This window comes from Cornus florida, unplaced genomic scaffold, assembly GCF_030987335.1.
Source record: "Cornus florida cultivar Cherokee Brave unplaced genomic scaffold, ASM3098733v1 CherokeeBrave_3.0.0_Hap2_Chr08, whole genome shotgun sequence".
NCBI classification, from domain to species: Eukaryota; Viridiplantae; Streptophyta; class Magnoliopsida; order Cornales; family Cornaceae; genus Cornus; species Cornus florida.
This window is the reverse complement of record NW_026775578.1, coordinates 60,390,933-60,415,228: the sequence shown is the minus strand read 5'-3', so window position 1 is coordinate 60,415,228 and position 24,296 is coordinate 60,390,933. Positions and strand designations below refer to the sequence as shown.

At 34.3% G+C, this 24,296-nt stretch overlaps 1 protein-coding gene across 1 annotated transcript; it reads right to left on the bottom strand.

The window, feature by feature from the left end:
• Positions 1–11,975: 11,975 nt before the first annotated feature.
• Positions 11,976–19,338, bottom strand: LOC132270361 (receptor-like protein EIX2). The gene is made up of 5 exons (XM_059771540.1): positions 18,715–19,338; positions 18,033–18,650; positions 17,686–17,819; positions 16,615–17,619; positions 11,976–14,245 (listed from the first exon to the last, which is right to left on the bottom strand). Exons 1-4 carry the CDS (start codon positions 19,336–19,338, stop codon positions 16,707–16,709), a joined length of 2,289 nt encoding a protein of 762 aa, XP_059627523.1. The 3' UTR covers positions 11,976–14,245; positions 16,615–16,706.
• Between the last annotated feature and the right edge of the window lie 4,958 nt (positions 19,339–24,296).

Sequence of the window (24,296 nt, the reverse complement as noted above, 5' to 3'; positions counted from 1 at the left end):
ACTCGTAGGAGATGAGCATACATCGACCTAGCATTTTACAAATTTATCACCTTAAGGTGAAACATGTTAAAGGGGCTCATGCCACCTAACGTTTATGTCCAAGTGAGACTTGGGGAGCATCCTAAGCTACCTTAGAGTCTAAGCAACAAGAATCATGATATACATACGTGTATGAAATGAATCATGGTTGGGATAATCCAAAGAACACGACAAGAAAAATGCTTGAGCATAGATTAACATGAATTGCATTTTCAATACAATTGAACTAGGTCTAGAGTAGTCCATACAACATGACAAAAGCATATTTGAATACAAGTTAACAAGAATCACATTATCCATGCAATTCAACAACAAAAGAGCATGTTATACAATGCAACGAGGTTTAAGTTCTCAAAGCCATCAACTCAGAATCTAAAGCACAAAATAACAGTAATGGTTCATGCCACCTAACGTTTATGTTATAAATGAATCAATAGGATCAATCCTAAGCTTTATTAGAACGTCAAAACACGATTTTCAATATCGATGCAATTTAACCAACATTAAAACTTCCAATACAACGCATAAAGCACAATTTCGCAAAGTTAACATCCTGTAACTTAAAATGGAATGACAAATAAGAAACAACAAGTTACAACATCATCTAGTTATCAACTTGAAAATGAAATGCGAAATCAAACAAAGTGGATACTCGGACGTCACGTCGGATCAGACCAACAACATAGTTACTTTAGGGTTACTAGCCCATGGGTAACCTCCCTATGTGCGCACTAGACTATATAGAGGGACTATCCCTCATACTAGAACCACGTCCTAGCCATAGTCAAACAACGACATCCCCAAGTTTCCAAAATCAACAAGTTGTGCAATAATGCATATATCAACAGGAATATGCAAGATAATCAACTATCTACCCAGCACAACCAAATTTGGAAACCTATACAATACATGCTCTAAATCCACAACTAATATGCTATGATGAATGTCGAATCTTCAGTGTGCGATTCGTTACACGCTATGCATGAATGATGTTAAATATAAAGTGTGCAAATCATTACGCATGATAACAATATATTCAATATTGAAAACATAAACTCATGAGTTTAAATACAACAACAAGGTAGAACTTTAATTAAATCATGCTAATTTAAATCCCAAGGTTCTAAAACAACTTCAAATAGTCCCAAATTAATACATGCAAGTAAACAAGTCATGATCAATACAAATATCAAGTTAAAACCTTAATTAAGCTAATGGGACCACAAAATAGATTTTAATTAATTCTTTTAATTAAAATCTCTAGATTTTCAAACTTAACCAAATGCTCTCAATTTAACATATCTTAGAGAACATGCCAAGGACTAATGTAATATCACATTACAAGTTTATTTCATTCAATCTACGACTATGTGAATTAAACTTTCACTAAAGTTAAATATAAAACAAAAATTGCAATTCTCATGTAATAAATCCCAATTTAATACATGTGAACAACCATACCAAAACTTAATTTTCTAGCATGCCACAATACAATTCCAAGTTGTATATCACCATGAGGATTAAATCTTAAACATGGAATTTAATTAAATAAAAAATTTCAAAACCTAACCGAATATTCTAAATCAAATATATGTGAAGTTATATAGCATGTAAATCAAGAATATCAAGTCGGAATACAAATAGAGTGAATAGTGCACTCGGGGCAAATTAATTAATTAAATTAATTAATAATTATTAATTTTCAAAACACCTCTAATTACTTGGCCTAATTTAATATGCTAACACATATTGATTTCAAGCTAGTTAAGGCCATGTGAATTAATCTTTCACCTAAGATAAATATTAAATAAAATCTTTAACACTTTTTCAAATGTTCCAATTTTAATACACGACAATGAGCATATCAAGAGGCAATATAAAATCATGCTACATGTTTAAACCAACTCATGAGCAATCGTGAAAATTAGATCCCGTACAAGAAAAATAATAATAAAATCTCTAGATTTTATATTTAATCATGCAAACAAGTAGTATAAGCATCACAAGCATGCTATCTAACAAGAATTTAAACCTAGAACATTCCCTACCTCAATTTGAGATGAAGACCTCAAATCCCCACTGAAAAAAAAGTGCTCCGAATTCAACGATACCGAGAGGTTTTGTCGGGGACAACACCGTGAACAAGAATCCGTAAGAAGCCCCATGAAAATCCAAACTTGGCCTCAAACCCAAACTTAAAACTTGGCCAAAAATGGTTTCTAATAAGGGGTAATGGTAGAGCACGACGAGACGAACAAAAAATGCTAAGGCCGAAGGATTTCTACCAAGGAAATCAAATAGAGGAGAAGAAAGAGTGAAGGCAGCCCCTTGGGCTCCCATGGCTGCCAGCCAAGAGGAGGAAGAAGGTCTGAAAATCTGATTTTAAAAATTAGGGCAACCTATTTATAGAAATCTCAAAAAGTGTCCCGAAAGGACCCCGCCAGGTCTGGAAAAGTGGATTTTGAGCAAACGCGCTCAAACGGCAAAACTCCGTGAACAAAAAAGATTTAAAATAAGAAAATATGAATAACGGAAGAAACAACATCAAAAACCGAGTCTCGAGCAGAAAGTTATACCCCGAACAAGTTCTGCGGCAACCGGGTCCAGAAATTCTGAAACTGGAGAAAAACGACCAGAATGGAATTCTATGAATCTCGTACGAGAATCCAGGCTCTAGATGAGATATTTTGCAATAACTTTCATTAATTACACAATGGCCCCTATAAAAAGGGTTAACTGCGAAACTGCCCCAGAATGAATAGGAAAAAGTACGAAATAGCGCATAGTATCGAAAAACGAAAAATATGAAAATGACTCGGTCCTCAAAGGAAGTTGTCAATCCATGTGAAAGAGTCTCAGAAACCAATTCCGAGCACTCGAGATGACACTAAGTGACACGAAACAAAGCTCAGAAAAGAAAATTAAACGAAAAAAATTTAATCGTAAAATTTCAGGAAAAGGGAAAAGAAGGCAAATGACCGGGTCGTTACAATTTATTTAGATGGTTGGATAAGACGGATTATATATATATAATTATACACAATGATATGAGCTTGAGTCTCAGAATCAGTGGTTAGGGTGCGTATATTGCCAGGGATGTATAGCTAGATATAGTGTAGTTGTGTACCCTGGTAGGTCTAGGTACTCATGCTCACTATATGTGCGTTTTGCATGTTACCTACTATTCAAGTTGAGACAACTCTATAGTCGAGTGAGGTTCCTTTAGTGTGTATAGATCTATATACGGACTATTTAGTTACTGTTGAATTAATTGGGATGTGTACGTGTCGGGTCTCTGTTTGGGTATCGCGGAAAGATCATCCATCGGCTTGCAAACACCCACATAAGGCTGGTACGCACCAGGAGAAGCAAAACACCGCTTGGAACGCGCCTGGAGGGCCCCACACGCTCTCACACGCACCTGGGGCATGCTGCAGGTGAAGGCACGCGCCCCACGCGCTGGCACGCGCCTGGGGCGCGTGGGACGCGCCCCCACGCGCTGGGGAGTGCTTGCAGCGCGTGTCACGCGCTTGCACGCGCTGCCACGCGCCCGCACGCGTGTGCTTGTAACTGCCAGCGCGTGGACGCGCTGGCACGCGCCAGTTGGCGCTGGCACGCGCTGCACCATTGGGTGCGCACCAATTGACATGTAGGCGCGCTGCATGTGATAATTCTTCAGCAATGATCTTGATCCAACGGCATCTGGTACGCGCGCATGTGAACCGCGCTGCACCAAATCATCCGACCACTTCCGGCACTTCGCTTGCCGCCGGTGATGCTCTGGACGACGGAATTTCGCCGGAAAACCGCCGATATTTCCAGAAAAAATTAATAAAAATTTTTAGAAATTAAATTTAAGCCCAAAAAATTCCAAAAAAATTTCGAAAAATTCTAGAAAAATTCTGAAAAATTACTGAAGCCTAATTTAACCCTCTTGGACCTTGTTGAAGCTTCATAGCATCCTTTGATGAATATTACATGGCTTTAAAAATATTTACAATTTGAAATACAATGGAAAAAATTAAATTACATCATCGAACTTTCAAACGGCTAAATCGAAGCCTTAATTACATTCATCCAAAGATAAAATTACATTCAATTAACCTATAAGCTTCATCCATGGCCCAAACATACATAAACATCATTCAATCACAAATATACATATATCATGATCATATATAAAACATATACATATGCATATATAAATTTGGATCCATGAATGATGATTTTCATAAAATCATGATCTCTAGTAACGAATCAAACCATGCTCTGATACCACTGTTAGGAAACGTGCTAGTTTTAAAAACTTTTCAAGAGATTTAAATTCATAGATCTTGATTCATTATATAGAGACAAGTTTTATGCAAAAATAAAACATGATGTATCATTCAATTAAAAGATTGAATACTTACATCAAGGTTTGAGTAAACCTTAGATCTCTCCTCTAAAGTGAATGTTCTCACTTATTGTAGATCCCTTAGCAAGATGCATTCTCCTTGGATCTCCATCTTCTTGGTAATTGTTTTGCCTTTAGGAATCACTCATATGCCTCCATGAATGACCTTGGAAAACTAAGCTTGTGGGAGCCTCCATTAGATGAGAACATAAACCCTAATTTTCTAGAGAGAGAAAATTTATTTCTTTTCCCTTCTCATAAAAATCACCCCCTAAAATATACATAGACCATGTATATTTATAGGCAACATAAAAATAAAGAAAAGGAAACAACAAATCCTTCTCCATCTCTAATTCATATGTCTCAAATCTAATATGATTCCAATATCAAGTTGGGTTATGAGTGAGAATCCATTGGGCCTATTATTTTATTGGCTACAATGAATTAATAATTGGCCCGGTCCATGGACCCAATTCAATTAATTCATAAATTAATTTCTACTCCACTAAAAGAAATTAATTGAACTCCAATTAAATAATAAATAACATCTAAGTCAATATTGCACTTTGACCCCTCTATGCATAATTAGTTATCGGATAAATATAGCCATCAATCCGACTACTTAATTAATATATTTATTTTGGTACCTTTGATTATTTCTGCCTCGATCACAATAAAACATTTGTTTGACAAAAATAATAATTTAAATAAATAAATATATAATAAATCATTTTGTCTAAAAACACACGAAGGCCTTCGAATTTACTTTGTGATCAATCATAATCAATACAAAATAAATACAAGTAGTAATGATGCAAATATTGAAAATATAACCCTCTAATTATTAATTACATAACTACCCAAAGTGTCGGTCTAAGGATCCCGAAGAATCCGCCGAACAAATCAAAGTAATTATTAATTAATAAAAGAGTCTATAATTTTCTCATACTTAAAAGTCAAATGTCATGACGGTGATAGGGAGCAATTGCATATGACGGCTCTCGCAACATATCTCAACCTAACGCAGATCTAGTTCAAATCTTAATTAATTATGAGTCCATCCATAATTACCGACTATGAACCATTTATGATTACTATTTATATATCATGCATTGATTGCCATCACATACATATATATAAATATCTCTTATAATCAAATGGACACTATCAATTCTATAATGAATCGAAATATAATACATTGAATTCACCAATTATATAAATCATAAATATTTCAGATATGTCAGGAACATATGTCACTTTAATCCAGATAGGAATTTGCTATGCCAGGGCATATAAATCCCAACAGACTCGACCAGTAAAATTGTTGCAGCGAACTCCAGTCCAAGTACAACAATCTTGTTGGAGTACAGACCATGAGGGTAGCAGCATGTTAGAAGGATCCCAAGTGACACTTTGTTTGAAGCTGAGAAGAGCTGTTTTCTCCTTTTCACTGCAAATTACATGTGGAGTAGGAGTACCATCACAAAATAATAATAAGGCAGTTGAGGATGATAGCAGCCAAAGCAAGAGACACACTATGCGGCTGCTCATCATCAATTCTATCTTATTACCAAATATATGATATCAAATTAGCTGATGATATTATGTAAAAGAAAACTAGGACATTATTTATACATATGGAGTACTATATATCTCTTCATTTCTGGGTCTTTTAGCAATGGATGGGGCCCATGTAGAAATGAACATCAACTAACCACAAACTTCCCTTCCACGATCTATCCGTTCTTGGTCATAAGTTTGACTTGGGACACTATCCACTCATTTTAATGAGGTCTATAGTTTAAAAGTCAGTCAGTTCCTTTGGTTTCATGGTTTCATGAACAGGACTCATTTCTAAAAAATGAAAATAATAGGGAATATTTTTCAAAATTTTCTTCAATTTTTATTTTTTCATAATTTAAAAGAAAAGAAAAACCTAAAATGAAAATCATTTTTAGAGAAACTTAAATTTTCTTAAATTTATATTAAGGGGATTTTTCATCATTATAATATCACATTAATGGTGTGTAATTTTTTTAAAATTTATTTAATTATATATTATATAAATTAAAAAGAAAGAAACCTAGAAATAAAAATTATTTTAAATAAAACTTAAATTTTAAAATTTATATTAAGGGACATTTTCATCATTACAACATTACTGTGCTATAACTGAGTAATTCATAAGGTTTTGGTTTTTTTTGTTTTTAGTGTGTGGTTTTGTGCGAAAAAGTTGAAAGTGGAGGGGACTTTTCTACAGTCTGCCCAATTGGATCACGTTCAGAGCTTCCACTTGCATGAGTAGTGTCCAACTAGTTTGTATAATCTGTTTGTCATAATATTGGGCTTGGACTAATTGTGCCTTGTATATGCGTCATCATTCCTCACATGGGCCGGAATTTGGGGCCTTATGTAGTTACTCTAATGCAATTAACATTTACCTTTCTGAAAAAAAATTTTATAATAACATAGAGCTAGAAGAGTTGAGTTTTTATTTTTGCAAATATCATATTTTTTCTAAGCAAGAAAATAGATCTCCTTTTCCATATCTTAAGTATATATGTAATCTTTTAGTAAAATATGTAGAATTATACAGTTCATTCATTAAATTCTAGGTAAATAGAATTAGAAAATACAAGTTTTGGGTCAAATGATTTAAAATAGATTTTATTTTTTATTTTTATTATTATTATTTTATTTTGGAGTGGAAAATGAAATACTTAGGTAGTTATGGGTAAAGTTATATATAATTGAAACCAATTTTTATTTATCCATATGTAATGGGTGGTTTTAGTAACCATGGTGAAAAGCATTGAGAGACATGGTGGCATGGCATGGCCCTTAATATTTTTGGGTGAAAAGAATCTGAAAATAGGTTCTTCCGGAGTACGAAAAAGATATTTTTTTGTCTTTAATTTTTAAACGAAAGGAAGAATATCTATATTTCCATTCTTCTCATTTCCCTCCCTTTTGTCACCAATTAGATAATATTTATGTATGTTTCACCATAATTATTGTTAAAAAATAATTTGCTCAACTTCACAAATCTTAATCCAATTCTTAAAATGTTTTTACATAATGATGTAATTTCATATTGCGTTATTATTTTGTACTAATATATATAAATATATATGTGTGTGTGTGTGTGTATAACTGGGAGTCACAGACACAAAGGAAAATATATCTTAATACAGCTTACCAAAACTAATTTTTTGAAGTATATATTACTCTTCACAAAAGGAATCGCCTTAATAAGACCCCTTAAGTTGTTTAATTGATTGCCCTATCTTAAAGAAATTATCTTGCCTCCGGAAAAGAAAATTAAAAATAATAATACTAGTTAATTTGACACTTCTATATGAATATTTCTGTTTCTGCCTACTAACATATAACTATAAAAATCATGACAAACAAATTTAAAGGAAAAATTGAATAATTCTGAAGTGAAGTTGCTAAATATCAGGATTTCACTTGCGGTCATAGTTTTAAGGAATTGTTTGCATTCAAGAGGGGTCGAATCTTAGAGTTGAAAGCGAAAATAAATAAATATATAGATAAAATTATAATTTGATTTCAAGACTTGTAAGGTGTAATCTTATAAAAATGTATTTAAGTCTTCAAGAGTATTTGACACGAACATCCATTAGACACTCTTCTTGTAAGAATCCTTCTCAACAACCACAATTGATTTTTCAACCAAATAAATAATAATAATAAAATAAAATTTATGTGTGGCTGAATGGCAATGGTTGACGGCTCGAGTTATTGCAAAATGCCGTGGCTGAATGGCAATGTTTGATGCCAAAGTGGACATATCAACTTTGGAAACAATTACCATTGAAGACTTGAGTTTGGAAAGCAGCAGAATGTGAATAAAATGGGAGGAGTCCATGCTGACTAGATATGAGATTTCACTTTCTCGCTATCCAACTATATTTTGAATTGTCCTACAACTATTATAAGAATCATATGTTTTTTTGAATTTTTAATAACTGTTTATTTTATTTTAGGATAATTTATACTTACACCCCTTAAGTTTACAATAAGAACAAGTAGATACAAATTAGAAAGAGTGTGATCCAATTGCTCCCTCTATTTTGCAAATTTAAACAACACCCTAACCATGATAAGTGTACCTAATTGCCCTTTAATTTATGAATTGACCCATTTAAATTATTAAAGTACAATATTAACCTTTATAGGTCCTTTTATTTGACCAAAATGACTCTTAGACAAAAAAAAAAAAAAAAAAAAAAAAAAAAAAAAAAAAAAATCAAACTCTACTATGGCGACAGGGGCGGACCCTGGAATTTTTCATTAGTAGGTCCAAACTAGAAATGTAAAATTAAAATTTAAAAATAACATAAAATCATTGTAAAATTATTATTATTATTATTATTATTTTTTTGCAAATTTAATGTATATTGTTAAAATGTGTCTATAAATAATACGCAATAAAATTGAAGAGAAAAGTTGTGGATTGAATCATTGTTGTTGTCAAGTGACTAATTTTTTTTTTCTTTCTAATTCATAACAAATAATATTTATGTATGTGTGTGAATATATGTATGCGTAAATATAGTATGCTGTTATAAGGATTATCATAATAATTAATAAATTTTTTTACTAAATTTGATCTTTTATAGCAAGAGGTTTATTGGAATTTGAAAGGGTTACAAGTAATTTCATTATTAAACTATATTTAATATAAGGGAACCATATGGATTTTTTTAAAAAAATATAGAGAGATCAACTTTAATTTTTATATAGAAAACAATTATTAGTATCTATGATTTGGTACCATAAATAAAGTGTTACAAAAAAATTTGAGGGGGCCAACTTTAATTTTTATGTAAAACATTACCATAAATAATTTTAATTTAATACTATAATAAGGTATTGCTAAAAAAATGCAAGGGCCTTGGTGGAAGTTTTTTTTTTATTTTTTGTCAAGGGTTATTTTGGTCAAATCAAAGTACTTGTAAAAGGTTAATATTGTACTTTCATGATTTAAATGGGTCAATTCAAAAATCAAAGGGCAATTAAGTGTTGTTCAAATATACAAACTTGAGGGGACAATTGGATCATACTCTCTCTAAATTGTATCTACCTGTTTTTATTGCAAACCTAAGGGGGGTGTGAGTGCAAATTACCCTTTATTTTATTTTATAGTACTCTCTTTGTTCCAAAAAAAAAAAAAAAAAAAAAGAAATGTCTACTTTTTTTATATATGTATACAACTGGTAGTTCAGACACATAAAGAGAATTAAAATCTTAAGAATTTAACAAGAAAGAACAAATAAAAACAAAAAGAAAATATAACCAGTTTGGGAGGGCAAGTCTATCTTATATATTTTATTGACTAGAAAAGTATAATATATTTCATTTACTTGGAATCTTCAGCTTGGAAAAATATTTATTTAATACTTTCGAACCATTTTTTTTTTTCTATTTTTGAGACTAAGAATGATCACAAGACTTTGAAAACTTGACTTACAACATCATTAGTATAAAAAAAATTAAATAATAATTAAAAAAAAAAATAGGAAGATACAAAGACATTAAGAAACAGATGGATCGTGATACTTAATTATATATGGATGCAATGACAATTAATTATATTCAATTTTTTTTATTATTATCATTTAAGTCAAAAATTTGTGTTTATAACCTTTTTCTTATTATCTTTCTTTGCTTTATTTATTATTATTATTATTTCAGAGGAGTTGTTTTGTAAATTGTAACTCTCACATTACCAACTTTAGCACTAAATTAGCAATTTTGAAAACTTTAACGAGTTCAAGTTGTAAAATTATTTGGTACTCAATATATATATATATATATATATATATATATATATATATATATATATATATAACTGGTAGTTCAAACACATAAAGAATTTCACAAGAAATAACAAATAAAAATAAGGGTAAATGTAAAATTTGACATAACTTCAAGGGGGTGTCAATGTAATTTACCCTAAAAAGAAAACAAAAATAAAACCACTTCCGGAGGACAAGTCTCTCTCTCTCTATATATATATATATATATTTCATTGACTAGAAAAGTAAAATTGGGATTTGAAAATGAAGATCACTTAAACCACCCATCAAGTTTTAATAAACCAGAAAACTATGTCTACCAGACTACCAATCACCAAATAGGTGTTCTTAATTCACTAATTAATTAATTAACAAAATTTTAGGACATTACCTAATGACCTAGGTGATACAAAGATCAACTCTCCGATCGAGTGTGTTTGTGTTACAATTCCCCTCTTCCTAGTTTTGGGGAGGCTAAATTGCATAATTCTAAAGTGAAGTTACAGGTCGGATAAAGTTTAATCTTTCACTTGTGGTCGTGATCGACCTGATATTTCATGAAACTTCAGGTCCAACTGAGTTACCACTCGAATTAATCCCATGCTTGCAGACTATGCAGTTGAAAAAAAAAAAAAAAAGTTACATTTTGATTTCAAGACTTGTTAGATGTTGGATACTTACAAGAAAATATCTTATGAAAATGTATTCAATTCTTCAAGAGAATTTGGCATGATCGGACACTCTGTGTATAAAGAATCTATATTCTTCATAACAAGCACAATTGATTTTTCAACAAAAAAAAAAAATATATTATTATTTGTTTTTGTTTTGACCAAAAATCATATAAGTACAAAATCACATACACCACAATATTCTGCATGAGGCTCGAAGTCATACATGCACCACAATATTCTACATGAGGCTCGAAGTCATACCACCTTAGCCCATGTTGGAGTCCATAAAGAAATTCTTATTTAATACTTTTGGACCAGTTAAGTTATACCTTGACTTGGAATCTTCAACTTGGAAAAAGATTAATTTAATACTTTTGACCCACCATGTGAGAGAAATTATTAAATGGTTCTGAACTATTAATAATTGGTGGACCAGTTAAATTCAAACCCTCGGATTGAGAAAATGGCTCACAAGGGTGTATTAATATATTGTAAAGAAATCTCAATATTAACTTTTATTGAATTAATCAACAAAGTATTAAATGAATCAAGACTATCTAATAATTTATCCCTGTGTAATCGTGTCCAGTGCCTTCATTGACTTGGAGTCTTCTGGTGAAAAGATTTAATTGCGCAATTCCAAAGAGACAATGACACATATTGATGCACATATCAAATTCATAAAAAAAGAAAATTCGAACAATTAAGATGAAATAACCTATGTGGACCAAGGAGAGTCTTGAAATCTGTAGATGCATAAATGAAGTCCATATAGAATATGTGCCAAAAGAAGACTCATCCAATTCTAAAGCAGAACTGAAAAAAGAAAAAAGAAAAAAAGAAGATGGATTATCTTTGGAGATCAAGAAGAGTTCTAAATAATTCCCCAAAAAGGATGCAATGTCATTAATTGAATTTAAAGTGATAATTTATATAACATGAGCATGACTACAAAACAGAACCAAGTGCACAATATAATATCAAATAGATAGTTTATTTCTTTTGTTTTGATTTTTGTTTTCATATTGACTCCTCCAAGCAAAATTTTTTGAGTCTGCTGCTAGCTAGTGATAAGTTATTTACCTAGCTACCAAAATTTAATAACTCAAAATTATTTAGGCTTAAAATTTATACTTTTCCTATATGATTCGTTTAAAATGAAATACATTGGGCATTGTTTTTTGTTTTTTTTTGCCTAGCAAGAAAAAACTATATTAGTGAATTGTGTATGAACAAGGGTCTATTGGGCCGGCCAGTTTGGACTTGAACTCATTTAGCTTTGTTTTTTTTCTTACTGGACATGTATCTGGCCCAATTGTCTAGCTACATTTGGATTCACATTTTTTTTCTTTTGTTTCTGTGATTTAGGAATACAGTATTATTTTATCCTTTGATAATTTTATTATGCAATTTTGCCACGTGTCCCACTTGGAAGTCATGTCTTCCAACTACTTATCTCTTGGCCTGTCATGTGTCTCATGACTTTCTACTTGCATGTAACTGCTTGCTTTCTTGGTTGCCATGTGTCTTGTGACTTTCCACTTGCATGTAACCGTTTGCTTTCTTGACTGCCAACACCTATATGTAACCGCTTACTTCTTTGGCTGCCACGTGTTCCATGACTTTCTACTTACGTGTAACCGCTTGCTTCTTTGGCTGTCACGTGTTCCATGACTTTCTACTTACGTGTAACCGCTTGCTTCCTGGCTGTTATGTGTCCTATGACTTTTCATTTGTATGTAACTGCTTGCTTCCTTGATTGCCACGTGTTCCAAAGTGGTTACTTCACCAAATGGCTTTCTTAGATGAATCCACGTGTTGCTTTATGATTGCACCTATATTTGCATATCACCCTTCCATTGGAATCGGCCACAGCAACTGTTAATTATGGTGCAACTAAAATTGATATATGGCAAGTCTTATGTAAAACTCGCCACGTGTCAACTACTCATTGGCTGAAATATAGGATGTAAACACATGTATCAATCAATTCCTCCCTCAGGGTTGAAAGCACAAATAAATAAATATATAAATAAAGTTATAATTTGATTTCAAGACTCTTGCTATGTATAGTCTAGGATACTTGAGGAAAGTATCTTATGAAAATGTATTCAAAGTCTTCTTGAGTACTTGGCACCAACCTGCATAGGCACTCTCCTTATAAGAATCCTTCGTAACAAGCACAATTGATTTTTCAACAAAAAATAAAATAAAAATGGCAATGTTTGATGACTTGACTTGAAGCCTTCATTGTGTGGCTCGAGTAATTGCATGATGCCAAAGTGGACATATCAATTTTAGAAGGCAATTACCATTGAAGACTTGACTTTAGAAAGTAGCCGAATGTGAATAAAATGGGGGAGTCCATGTTGACTAGATATGAGATTTCATTTTCTTGCTATCCATCCATATTCTGAATTGTCCTACACCATATGTTTTTTCGAATTTTTGATAATGTTATTTTATTTTATAGTACTCTTTTTGTTCCAAACAAAAAAAAAAAAAATGTCTATTTTTTTATTTTTAGCTGTCCCAAAATAAATATCTCCTTTGAAAAATCAAAGTACTATTTTGTTTTTGTAAAATTACAAATTTAACTTTCTTGCCTTTGAACTTATAAAAGTAAACAATCACATCCAATAATTTGACCTCTCATCTCTACTTTTGAAAGGGGAGGTTGATAGAAGAAGTACTGTGAAAAAAGAAAAAAGAAAAAAAAAAAGGGATGATGATAATGATGATGATGATAACAGGAGTCGTCCGAGTAGTTACCTGCATGCAAGAATGTGGTGTCTACAACTTGTTAATTATCCAGAAAGCGAGAATTGATATGTCTAGTGGAGATGAACCGTCTCCTTGTACTTGTGGCACATGTCATCCCCCAGCCCCGCTTCCTCGATATAATTGTCGAACTCCCTATCATTATACATATATATATGTATGTATATGTATATATGTATGTATATTTGGATAATTGAAATTTAAAACACCATTATTATACATAGAATATTGAGTATAGCGTAACTTATTTATTTATACATGAGTAGGCAATAGCTGCTTTTTTTTTTTTCTCCCTTAATCAAAACAAATTTTAAAACAGGCCAAACCATACAATGAAATAGGTAGGAAATTACATCAACATAAAAGGAAAACAACTTTCAAAAACCTGCAATCAAGAAAAGAGGAAATTCATGCAACAAACCAAAACACCAACAAAGCAAATGCAAACCACACCAACAACAGATCCAAGAGCCAGATAGTCTGCAGCATAAACTATATGAAAATCTTGTTCCCGATTGATGCAAAATGTCCTGCAGGAATTATTCATTGTATTAGTCATAAAGCAGATTTAGCAATATTCATTAAGATTGTCCGTCATCTCCATATCGAAGAATCAAATTAACACCAGCAGGCAAATTCTGTTCTTCTTAGTTTTCTGAGGGAATTGAGAACTAAACCAGTCCTCCAATTCCTCAAAAGGAATTTATACTATTAAACTGCATTTAAAAAGATAAGCATCCTTAGAATCAAGCTAGAAACTTGTTTTTTACTTTTATATTTGTTGGTAAGCAGAACACACACACCGAAAGTTCATACTCTCTGTCTATGGTATATTTTTTTGGACAGACGAATTTCACTTCCCGAATGGATGTGGACGATAAAAGTTAGCTAAAGTTCTTGGAATTAAAATCATGTCGTAATTGAAATCCATAAATTTTCCCCTTCAAATAAAATTTTAACGCCAATGAGTTAGCAGTTATCAACTCAATATAATTTGATAGAGCTACATTTGTTATTTCGAAGAACTGAATTTTCAAAATTCTAAATATACGTCATTTAAATAAAGTTTGTAGCCCCATATGTTGATTAACACATCAAAAGCAGAGCAATCACCATAGTAATAGCAAATTTCTAAAACATTAATCCACTCCTCTTCCTGATTTAATTTACATGCTATATATTGCTCATTTAGTGACCTATCATAAGGGCTAGAATGAATTCAATTTAATTAAATCATTGTTTTAGTTTGCATTTCTATTTAGGTATAAGCTCTATTTTTTCTTTCTATTAATATTCTTTGGACAGGATAATTCGGCATAGGAATGGTTGTGAACGATGAGTGTAAGTTGAAGTTGTTGGAATAACAGGCAAAGAGGAACTACATATTCATTATCTTTAAGCTTGAAGGTCAACAAGTGGTAATGGAGAAGCTAGGGAGTCCCAAAGGTGAGAATGAAGATGGTTTAACGATTTCTAAGGACAGATTCAAGAGCAGGGGCGGAGCGTGGAAATTGGTTCAGGGGCATGTTAAGCTTGACAAAATCTTTTCTTCCAAACTAACTATAGCAAGACAATAGGCTGAAAATATAATAGTGTAACAACAATTCATTAGGAAGAAAAAAAAAAAATGGTTATTACTCGTAAATTATGCATGAGTGCAAGAAAAAATATATTTTTAAGAAGAAAAAGGGAATTTTTAAGAAGAAGAAGAAATAAAAAGATAAAAATATGAGAGAACTTTCAAGGAAAGTATAGGTTTTAATTGTAGAAAAAGAATTCAAAAGTTTTTTAAGAGAATAAAAAAAATTGATAATATTGGTGGAAGATATTATTGAAGTGATTTATATATAGTTATCCTTAATATTTATCCTTATATTTGGGAATATATTTATTAGACTCTTCAGCAAAGAAGCAAAGACAGAATATACGTGATTTATTGGTTAACATGACTTATCACTTGAAATAGTTTTGAGAATTTAATTGTAATCCAATGATTTAGATTTAGGAAGTAATTTATTTGGACCCCTCTCAATCAAACGTATTAAAACAATTTCTTTTCCAATCATGCTTTCCTAGAGTAATTATTCTCAGCTTCCTAGTTTAATTCAACATTCTTTTAGTTAAATTTCTTTTGTTCACGTTCTTCGTAGAATTGATTTGCTCATATTCTTTGTTATTTCTATTCACGTTCATTTAATTTTCAAGTAGCTACAACAGCTTTCCATTCCAATTTCAACTCTCTATTAAGAAATAATGATATCAACAAAAACTAGAGTATATGTAGTAAATTCACCTCTAATATCTTCTTAACTAGAATGCAGTAAATTAAAGACATATTCACTTGTCAAAAAAATAAAAATAAAGACATATTTTTCATGAATTAATGGCTGTTAATATATCCATGTGAAAATAAAATTTAAGCCTTAGTTGTTTAATGTTTAATGTTTAATTTCTAAATTTGATTAAGCTGCGATAAAGCAGATCCTTTATGTTTGTGATGCATAAATTCAGTCTATTTTTTGTTATAAAGCATCAGACAATAGTGAAAAGTATCAATTTATTCTCTGTTTTCATTGCTAGCACCATAGCTCTACACATTTTAGAACAATTTCATTGATTATGGTTTAAGTTGATTTGGTTGTTAATTTCGAAGATAATTTAATTCTTTTTCCAAGAGATTGTTGTTTTCTTCTTTCTGTGTTCGAAGAGTTTTAACATAATACATATCAGTTAATATATTTTAAAGTGATAATTAATTTATACAACATGAACTTGACTAGAAAAGATACTACCAAGTACACAATATATTATTAAATAGATAAAGAGTAAGAACAGAGTAGCAACCACAAGAAAGAAAAAAAATAAAAAAGTGACAAGAAAAGAAATGTGCAAGCAATACCTAGTAGAAGATGATGATGATCTTCATGCATAATTAGATCTATTGAACTTCCTGCGGAGCCAGTTCACCTTCAGCAATATAGCCAAGTAGATCTAGTCTTTCACGTTATCAAGAAGCTGAAAATAAGCATGCCTCCATGTCCTTTTCAAGATAAGAGTACCACAAACAACCCAAAATCCAACCACAAATCCCGGACCCATGCCAATATAAAACCATACCATTTCATACTCTTCTTCCTCTTTCTCCCTTGTTATCACACCTTGGCCTTGAGATTCTTCCTCTCTTGTGCAATTGTTGTTGAGAGGGGCTCCACAAAGTTCAACATTGCCAATGTAGCTAGTTGCATTAAAACTCTGAAGTTGGGTGCCTGAAGGAATTCTTCCAGAGAAATTGTTGTATGACAAGTCCAAGTAGCTGAGAAATGTCAAATTCGACGTGCTCTGAAGAATTTCACCCAAAAGATGATTTCTCGAGATATCAAATGATTCTAACATTGTCATGCCTCCAATATTCTCTAGTATCTTTCCCGTAATTTGATTATGAGACAAGTTTAAAACTTGTAATGCATGAAGACTAAATAACTCATATGGGATCGACCCGGATAAATTATTATTTGAGAGATCTATGCTCCTAACAAGTCCAAGAATATCCTCATACTCTGATTCCCTCCCTTTTGTCACCAATGTCACCAATGAGAGAATATTCTTGTAGATTTGAATATTATTCTTATAAAGTACAACACCAAATGAGTGTCGAATTGAAGAATTTGTGGTAATCATGGCACTAATATTCTTCCAACATTTTGGTATGGGTCCTGATAGGCTATTATTCCCAAGATCTAGGATTATAAGATTAGAAAGTTGGCATATTTTTGATGGAATATTGCCGATAAATTTATTGGATCTTAAGCGGAGAACCCCCAAGCACAACATTTCTCCAATCCAATTCGGAATGAGTCCGGTAAATTCATTTTCACCTAAATTAATGAGGCTCAAATGGGTGCAGTTTCACAGTGATAAAGGTATTTCTCCAAGAAAGGTATTATTATGCAATTGGAAATATGCGAGAAACCTCAGTGAACCCACAGGGTTAGGAATTTTACCAGATAGGTGGTTACTCCCTATGTTCACACATTCCAGACGTTGCCAATGCATCAAGCAATGAGAAACTTCACCTGATAATATATTATTTGCCAGGTCCAGAACCTGCAACATACTTTCTCCAGTCATCTCTTGGCACAAGAATGGGGAAATGGATCCAAAGAAAGAATAGTTAGCAAGGTTCAAATTTTAACATTTGGAGACAAACGTGGTAATTGACCCTCGAAACGATTTGAAGCCATTTCGACAACAGTAGAATTTAGCAACGTGTTGGATATGTCTCCATTTAACTGGTTGCCTGAGAGATTGATATATTCAATACCTGAAACCCACTTCCACAACCATTCTGGAGCTGTGCCTGAAATTCCCGACTGAGAAATGTCCAAATAATATAAAAATGTTTGTGTTCGTAGCCATGCAGGAAACCTTGGACCCATCTTGCAGGAGCTCAACCGAAGCCGATGAAGTTGAAAAGGAGAAACCCAATTGGAGCTCACGTTGAAGAAGATAGAGTTTGAAGACATATCCAAAGACTTCCAACTTTGAGAGTTTGGCAAAATTGATTTTAGAAACAATGCCTCCTAATGAGTTATGACCTACACCTAATTCCTCCAGATTTGAGAGGAACCCCATACTTGTTGGAATAGTGCCATTCAATTGATTACCAGAAAGATATAATGCTCTTAAGGAAGATAAGTTTCCAATAAATGATGGAATAGTGCCATTCAATTGATTATGAGAAAGATATAATGCTCTCAAGGAAGACAAGTTTCCAATAAATGATGGAATGGGACCATGCAATGAGTTCCCCGAAAGTGAAAGAGATTCAAGATGTTTCAATTGCCCAAGCCAGTCTGGGATTTGCCCAGTAATTGAAATGGTTGTGCGAAAGATCAAGGACTTTAAGAGACGTGAAATTAACAAAAGCAAGAGGTGGAATCATTTTCTCAAGTTGGCAGTCAGACAAATGTAGTTGTGAAAGGGAAGGAAGCATGCTCACCTCTTGAACCCAATTGATTGCTCTGTGAAGGTCGGCCCTACCCATGGCAAGGTATTCCAAGGAATGAAGAGGATCAATCCAACTAAGATCATCAATATAAAGTTGAGAATTATAGTTTAGATCGAGAACACGAAGGCTCGAGAGGTTCCCAAGCTGATGAGGAATCAACCCCTCAAAATGAGCATGAGAGAGGTTGAGATATGTCAAACTTGGCATAGAACCAAAGAAACTTGGAATAGTAGAACCACTGAAATTGTTCCAGCTCAAGTCCAAGTAACTCAGAGATTCTAATTCCACCAAAGAGGGACTAATCTTCCCACCCAACTGCTGCGTCTCATAAGATACTTCATCATTATAGTATGGATTGTGTGGATTGGAGAGGTGAAGCTCGACGACTCGACCAGTAACATTGTTGCACCGGACTCCACTCCAAGTACAACAATCTTGCTCTACAGACCATGAGAATAGCCGGTTTGAAGGGTCCCAACTGATACTTTGTTTGAAGCTTAGAAGTGTTCTTTTCTCCTTTTCACTGCAAACACCATCATCTGGTTTCATCCCATCACATAATAACAGTAGCCAAAACAAGAGAAGCGCAATACGGGTACTCATCATCATCGTCATCATCTCTCTGATCACAAATTAATGAAAGCAAAGTAGCTGATGATCAATTAACAAGCAAATTCAAATAACAAGTAGCAAAAACTCAATGATTTATGCGTAATTGCTCTAAGCTTACTATTCATTAGTCAGGACCACTATAGAGGACAAGTCCCTCTCTACTTTTTTAAAAAGGAAAAGGAAAAAAGAAAAAAGAAAAAAAGAAAAAGAAAAAGAAAAGAAGAAGTCTTGTTCAAAAAGAAAAAAGATAAAGATAAGGAGAGGTCCTTTCAGGATCTTCTACCACAGGACGTGCATCCCACAGTTATCGATCATGGTTAATCTTTACACACAGCATTTTCACTGAATTTATTTTCTATACCCAAAAAAAAGAAAGAAAAGGGATGATTCTTAATTGTTTTTTTAACAAGGCAAACACTGCAAACAACCAACCCAACTACAAAGACAGAGACAACCTATCGCTGAAAGCACACTCCAATAATTGGAACGGATAGAATTAAAGCACTTGATCCTCAAACACATGAGGTTTTGAGAGCTTGGCAGCCTCATGGGCTAAAACATTTGCTTCTCGACGAACATGAGCAAGACGAGCAAGAGGGAAACCTTTCAAAGCAGTTTGTATGTCATACACAATTGCATCAATTTCAACTGGACAAATTTGTGTCCCAAGCACTGCAGCACACAATATTGCAGAATCACTCTCAAAAAGAAGATTACGAAATTGAAATCGCAAAGCCCAGAGAATAGCAGCCCATAATACAAACGCCTCTGCCATGAGGGCCGAGCAAGCCTTAAAGTTTTTCAGAACCACTACTTCCTTCAATACACCATGGTGGTCATGGAAAACCAACCCACCACCAGCTAAACATCCATTTTTCCTGGCATCCATATTACACTTTATAGCACCGATAGGAGTGGGATTCCAGGAACGGCAATTTGACACATTCCGTGCAGAGGAAGAAAAATACTGATCCAGGATGTCTGAATTAGCATCTTTAAACTCCCAAAAAGGTGCAGTCGCCATCTAACAAACCTTATTCGGACAAAGCATAACCTTATCAAACACAAAACTATTCCGGGCTTTCCAAATAGCCCATGCATAAAAAGCCACCAAGCATGCCACATCCTCGCCTTTCTTACACACCGATACGCACCAATCCGCAAAATTTGATATTGGCTGGGATGCAAAATCAAAACGTAAAGGAGAAAGTTTCCACACTTGCAAGGAGAAAGTTTCCACACTTGCAAAGAGAAAGGACATACGAAAATACGATGCTCTACAGATTCAGACGCCTCATTACAGCAAGGGCAGCCATCATCAAGACTTAGACCTCGTTTCTTTAGTGCCACTTTGGTCGGAAGGTCTCCATGAACACACTGCCACAAAAAATATTTAATCTTAGGAAGGGCCAAACAACCCTAAACTTTTCCCCAACAACTATTCTGAATCAGAGAGGATGATCTTTGGAGGACTTGCGTCGAATTTAAACAATACTTGAAAGCAACATGGTAACCGGACTTAACCCAAAAAACTCAGGATTCCGTAAAACCCAACATTGCCTATCCTCCCTGTCCCACAAGCTGATCGGAATACTTTGAATTGGTACGACAATCTCACTCGGAAACATTTGGGACAGGAACGAGGACCTCCAAGAATGCTTGTCAGCATCAATAAGATCCGACACCTTTTCAACTGGGAAACTTTCCGCCGGTGGTGGCAGAGACTCGATGGTTGGCACCTAATAATCAGTCCAGATACCAATAGATTTTCCATTATCCACAATCCATCTCAAACCTCTCTTAAGAATTGGTTGGGTAGACCAAATACTACGCCATACCCAAGACGGGTTTCGACCCAAGGCAGCTTCCAAAAAAGAGCAATTGTGAAACTATATGGCCTTATATATTTGAAAAGCTAAGCTTTGTTTTGAAACTTGAAAATTCCATGCATGCTTTGATAGCAAAGCAAGGTTGTAAGCTTCCATATCACAAAAACGCAGCCCTCCCTCTTTCTTACTCTTGCACAAGTCGTCCCAATTGGACCAGTGAATAGACCACCCCTGGTTTTTCTTCCTCCACCAAAATGAGCGAAACTGTTTCATGAGTTCATCATAGAGGAGTTTAGGCAACCGGAAACAAGCCATGACATAAGTCGGAATTGCACTTAAAACGCCTTTAAAAGAACCTCCTTTCCTCCCTTAGAAAGTAGAGAAGATTACCAAGAGGCCAAATGGTTCTGCACTTTTTCAGAAACAAAGTGGAAAACCTCACTTTTGGAATGGCCAATGATTGCTGGCATACCCAAATACCTTGCTTGCATTCCTTCTTCTGTGAGACCCAGCATGTGGCATAGTTGTTGCCTCAACAAAAAGGGCGTATTCTTAGAAAAAAATATTGACGACTTAGAGAAATTAATCGACTGGCCTGAGGCCCTTTCATAAGCCTGCAAGATTCGCGAAATGGATCGGACTTCCGAAGATGTCGCTTGACAGAAAATAAGTGAATCATTTGCAAAAAATAGATGTGAAATAGATGGTGCTCTTGGACAACTTCTAACACCTATTAAAACTCAAGCTTGCACTGCTCTCTGAATCACTTGCGACAAACTTTCTGCACATAAGATAAACAAGTAAGGGGACAAAGGGTCACCCTGTCGTAATCCACGTGATGGCTTAAAGAAACCCACTGGTTTCCCATTAATAACAAGAGAATATGACACGGTAGTGACGCATGCTGAAAGTAAAGTTACCCAATGTGGATTGAGCCCCATACGAGTAAGTAAAGTAAAAAGAAAAGACCATTCTAACCGATCATAAGCTTTGGACATGTCTAACTTCAAAGCCAAGAAAGCCTTTTCCCCCTTGCGTTTATTTTTTAAGTAATGCAATACTTTATGGGCCACCAAAATATTATCCGTTATATGTCTACTCGACACAAAAGCACTCTGCGTCTCACTAATAACCAAATGGAGCACCTTTTTTAGCGGTTGGCAAGTACTTTTGCTATTATCCGATAGGCTACATTAAAGAGGGAGATGGGACGAAAGTGAGATACCGAAGTGGGAGAATTCACTTTGGGGATTAAAACTAGATTAGTATGATTTAAGCTGGATAACATAAAACTTGAATGCATAAAACTGGATATAACATGAAAAATATCATTTTTAAGCAACCCCCAATATTTTTGGTAAAACAAAGGTGTCATACCATCAGGCCCCGGGGCTTTTAGTGGCGCCATGTCACAAATAGCTTGGTGAATTTCCTCCTCCATCAATGGCATCTGTAATTGACTATTCATCTATTCTGTAATAGTATTGGGAATATACTATAAAATTGGTCAATATTCAAAGGGGATTGAGAATGGAAAAGGAATTGAAAATAATTAAGAAAAATATATTGCACCTCTTCCTCACTGTAATACTTTTGAATTTCGTCATTTTCTATTTTTTTTCAGAATTTTTGTCGTTGCAAGTCAGTTTCGTCTTTTCTCGTTTTGTGTGCCGGACACGGTGAAGTGTGCTGATTGTGTCTGTAAGTTAGTTTGGGGCATTTTATTGAGTTCAGGACTTTTTGAAATACAAGGGTGACCATTTTGGCATTTTTCCGTTTTTCAGGTAGGATGGTCCCGTGCGGGACCCGCTATCAGAATTATCGCGTACGGGGGTATTGGTTGATCCTATAACGACCTGAACCCGTGGGTCCGAACCGTTAACCGGGTCCTTACCCAAACCCAAGGTCAACTAAGCCATACCATCCTTTTCTTATGTCCATAACCTTCATATGAATCAATTTGGGTTCCAAAAGACCCAAAATGCATCCTTACAATGATGGTCAAACAATGCAGGTCAAAGGGGATGATCAGTCGGCTAATGGCCCTTCACCGGTCGGTTGACAGAGCAGGATTGGTTGGCTAACCCGCAGGGTCGGCCGACTGAAACGATGATGAAAAATGCATGCTCTTGGGACTTTGTAGAATTGGCTTGTCGGTCGACCGATGGAGGGGTTCGGTCGGCCGAACCTGGGGTTTCAGTCGGCTGAAGGTGAGGTTCACCCTGCCGAAACATGGCTTCCTGGGATTCATCTAATTTTAATGATTTCAGGCTGGGCTCTTTACAAGCCGAACCTACACTGGACCTGTTATGTAGTTAAATCCCGAATTCACGGCAACAAATCATGACATTATATGATTGAAAACGTAAATGGCTTGCCACAAAATGCCTCATCCTACCCCATTCATTACAACATAATTACATAGTTCCAAATAAACAATAAGTATTGTCATGACATTATAGTTACATTTCAAAATACGAATATGTTCATGAGTTACAACTTTACAGAAGAATGGGCTAAGGTACAAAAGATGACAAAAAAACAAATTTCTAGTTCTCTTCAAGTTTGTGACGGTTCAGTGTCCACGACTTCCTTCCCATGTCCTGAAAATGTTAAATGATAGGATGAGCGTAAAGCTCAGTAGGTGGTACCTAAGACACACCTCTGGTGACCCCGTGAATCCAAACAATGAATAGAATAATAGGGAGTGGGGTCATGTTAAACCAGGGAAAACACAATATCAATTCCAAGTTCAAAACAAACGAATGTCGTACCATGAATGCAATGCTATGCATGCCACTCCCCATTTTCAAAAAACATCCATTGCTTCACAAACTGTTAATATAACCCGTCCTTTGGTGACTCCGCAGTGACACAAGAGAAGAAATGGCCACTGCCCCTGACCCTTGGTACCCCCGAGGCGTCATTTGGGGCCCAACTAGCTCAACCACGTTAGGATATTTTTCCCTAGTTCTCTTTAGGTTACATTAACACACCGGCCCTTTGGTGACTCCGCGGCGACCGAGTTTTCTCAAAACCATTTTCTCAAATTTCTTCCCAAAACCCCTTTCACTTTCATTTCAAAACACTTTACCCTTTTCTTTCATTCCCAATACTATGAATGCTTGCCAC

What these genes read in the sequence shown, in the direction of transcription:
- LOC132270361 (XM_059771540.1), bottom strand. Translation starts at nt 19,338, where the DNA reads ATGACGATGATGATGAGTACCCGTATTGCGCTTCTCTTGTTTTGGCTA. An exon ending in TGGAAGTGGGTTTCAGGTAT is followed by an intron (nt 17,820 to 18,032) that starts TGAATATATCAA and finishes AGTATGTTGCAG; the next exon opens with GTTCTGGACCTGGCAAATAA. An exon ending in AACCCTGTGGGTTCACTGAG is followed by an intron (nt 17,620 to 17,685) that starts GTTTCTCGCATA and finishes ATCACTGTGAAA; the next exon opens with CTGCACCCATTTGAGCCTCA.